This window comes from Morone saxatilis, unplaced genomic scaffold (assembly GCF_004916995.1).
Source record: "Morone saxatilis isolate NCDOM2014 unplaced genomic scaffold, NCSU_SB_2.0 Contig5, whole genome shotgun sequence".
NCBI classification, from domain to species: Eukaryota; Metazoa; Chordata; class Actinopteri; family Moronidae; genus Morone; species Morone saxatilis.
Window position 1 is genome coordinate 10,223,437 of NW_023340095.1, and position 2,755 is coordinate 10,226,191.

Below are 2,755 nucleotides of genomic sequence, written 5' to 3' on the forward strand. Positions count from 1 at the left end.
AACCACATTCGCCTTTCCTGTCCTGGAACAGGTCTTAAGGTCGCTGTTATCGGATGAGAGACCCACAGACTGAGCTGTGAATTTCAAACAGCTCAACAGTTTATCACTCAGTAATAGTCCGTGGCAACAGAGGACCTATTTTATCTGTTGGCAATAAAACATCAATCATTACATTTACAACACTGCTCAGTCATACCATCGGCGGTGCTCATTAGTATTCTGAATGCACTGCACTTGCCTAAATTAATATGCAGACCACAGAGTTTCTGAAGTGTAGCAGATGTGAAAAGACGACACAGTTGAGAGCTGAGAGATAAACAGCAGAGAATCTGGGAGTGTCCGCCACTTGTTGCCAACACCACGTTCCAGTCTGAGTTTTGTTGCCCGGACTGGATCCAGGGAGAGAGAATGAAATAATGAGAGAGACACATGCAGAGGAAGTGAGAGAGAAAAATAGAGTCGAGTGGCCCAGTTCTCCCGACAGACTCCCAGTGGACGGGCCGTTCTGTAGTTGAACTCTCCCCTCCATTGGTTTTTTGATGGTGGCTGCTGGTCACTGTCAGGATGCTGCCCAGCACCGATGCTCATCATCAGAGTGCTTTTGTTCCAGTCCTGGGCTATCTGGAGACTGGCCAGATAACAGGCTGTCAGACGGCACAGCATCAGTGACAGGCAGAGAAAAAGAACAGGTCGGAGAAAGACCTCACACATACTTGGTGCCCAGCTGACTTGTGTGTGAAGTTATTTTCTCGCTACACTATGTGCATCTTTTGACTCTCACAATAGATGGAGAGTAGACCACGGACCCCCAATTTGAACTGATTTTGTCTTTAGGAATGAAATCTCCTCTGAGTAATTTTATTTATTTTTAGGTTTGAGGATAATGTCTTCATAGCCAATCAATGTTCAAACTAATACCACTATAAATTACAATCAATAAAAACAGCCAACCCTATTTCTTCCCCTGTTCCAGAAAATGTGAAATCTTAAAATATTATATTCCTCCTTTTGCGGGGGACTCTGTTGGTCCCCCAATTGAGGCACAAATTATGTAATTCCATCAACTCTAGGTTGATTCCAGCTGGCAACCCTTGTTTGCTTGCCATCCCTCTTGCTCACTATTTGTGGTTCTTATGTATCTCTAACTGTCAACTGTCAAAGGCAAACTGGTAAAAACACATTTTAAAAACAACAATCTAAAACAACATCCTTTTTTTGACACTCCAATCATGTTTGGGGTTTTTTTATGACTGAAAAACAATTTTAAGCCAGGCTAAAAAAAACTATCCACAGTCACTGAACATGAAAGCACACCCAGATCCATGGTGACTGTGTTCTGCCAGTGTCTTGTGCTCGCTCAGCTTTAGGAAGGAAATGGCTGATTCCCAACGGAGACAGTCACCGCCATATTTAGGACCTCATGCCATTGTTAGAGTAGACAAGCCTTGCTGCCAATTGTTCTCCACCCAAAATCATTGCCTCTGCAGCAAGCAATAGTACTTCTGACAGGATCTTCCCACTTTCTGCAGCCTGAGCAGGCGAGACACAGCTCAGTGAGCACCCTCTGGTGGCCACAGGTGGAAGTGAGCTACATTATGTACAGTTTGTAACTTAAAGGACCAGTGTGTAGGATTCAGTGGCATCTATCGGTGAAGTTGCAGTGTTTGGTTTGTCGGTTCTGGGCTCCCGTAGAAATAGTGTCAACATGATCACTGTGAGACTCCCTGATTTGAGCATGTAGCTTCTTAGACAACACATTATGATCATAATATAGGTATTTCACTACATGTTAAAGAAGTTTATATCCTGCATGTAACAGCGTTACGAGCTCAGAAATTATGTATTTTTACTTCTTGAGTGGATTGATCAATATCACTGAAGGGTTGCAACTGTAGTTTTTTAATTTGTCTGTTCTCCAATTGATGGATTATTGTTTCGTCTGTAACGTGTCGTAAAATTGCCAAAAGTTCCCATACTTGATGTGTTTAATCTATTGTCCAAAATTAAAAAGCAAAATTCAATTTACAGTGAGAACAAAAGCAACAAACAGAACATTTGGGAAGTTCAGGCATTCGTCTTGGCATTTTTGCTTTATTAATTGACTTAAAACAACTTTTAAAGGATTGTGTCAATTGATTAATCATTGTTTTATCTAGCAACATATGTTATCAGTGTGCTGTCCACATTGATAAGACATTGGCTGTAAATACACCCAAATGCATGCACAATTACAAAGTTATTAAGATCATTTATAAACATGCAGAAAAATGATAAAAAGAAAAAGAAAATACTAATGCTGAAAGAAACCTAATTCTGGACACCCTTATACTACCTTTTCTGGTAATATTTAAAACAATTCAACAACAATTTCTTTAAAAGTCCAGTGCTCTTAATAGTGGCTGAGACGGAGTTAATAACTGGTGCAGTTTTAACAGAGAATTCAGACTGACTGAAAGCACTTTTTGGCCAGCTTCTAATAGTATAATGCTGTTGTTTGGTATCACAAAAAAAGCAATAATACTCTGAGACAGAAATAAACAGACCTCAGAATGTTTTCAGTGTCTTGTCTGTAGTGAGTGATTGGACAAAATTGATATTATTATTATTTTTTCACAGACACTGAGCAGACACAAACCTTCACAGAAACAAGCAGCACGTCACTAGAAGCCACAAGTCTGTCTACTGAGCCGCTCTCCTCCACCCTTGTTGTAGCCACCACTGAGGCCAGCAGCAGCAGCGGCAGCAGCAGCAGCGG

General features: G+C 41.0%; 1 protein-coding gene across 1 annotated transcript in view; it reads left to right on the forward strand.

Annotated features, from left to right (window-relative positions):
* Positions 1 to 564: 564 nt before the first annotated feature.
* The window catches only part of heg1 (heart development protein with EGF-like domains 1), a 10,217-nt gene continuing 8,026 nt past the window's right edge, over positions 565 to 2,755 (forward strand). Inside the window, exon 1 of the mRNA XM_035676941.1 lies at positions 565 to 665. Coding sequence (XP_035532834.1) covers positions 565 to 665 — 101 coding nt within the window. The remainder of the gene's footprint in view (positions 666 to 2,755) is intronic.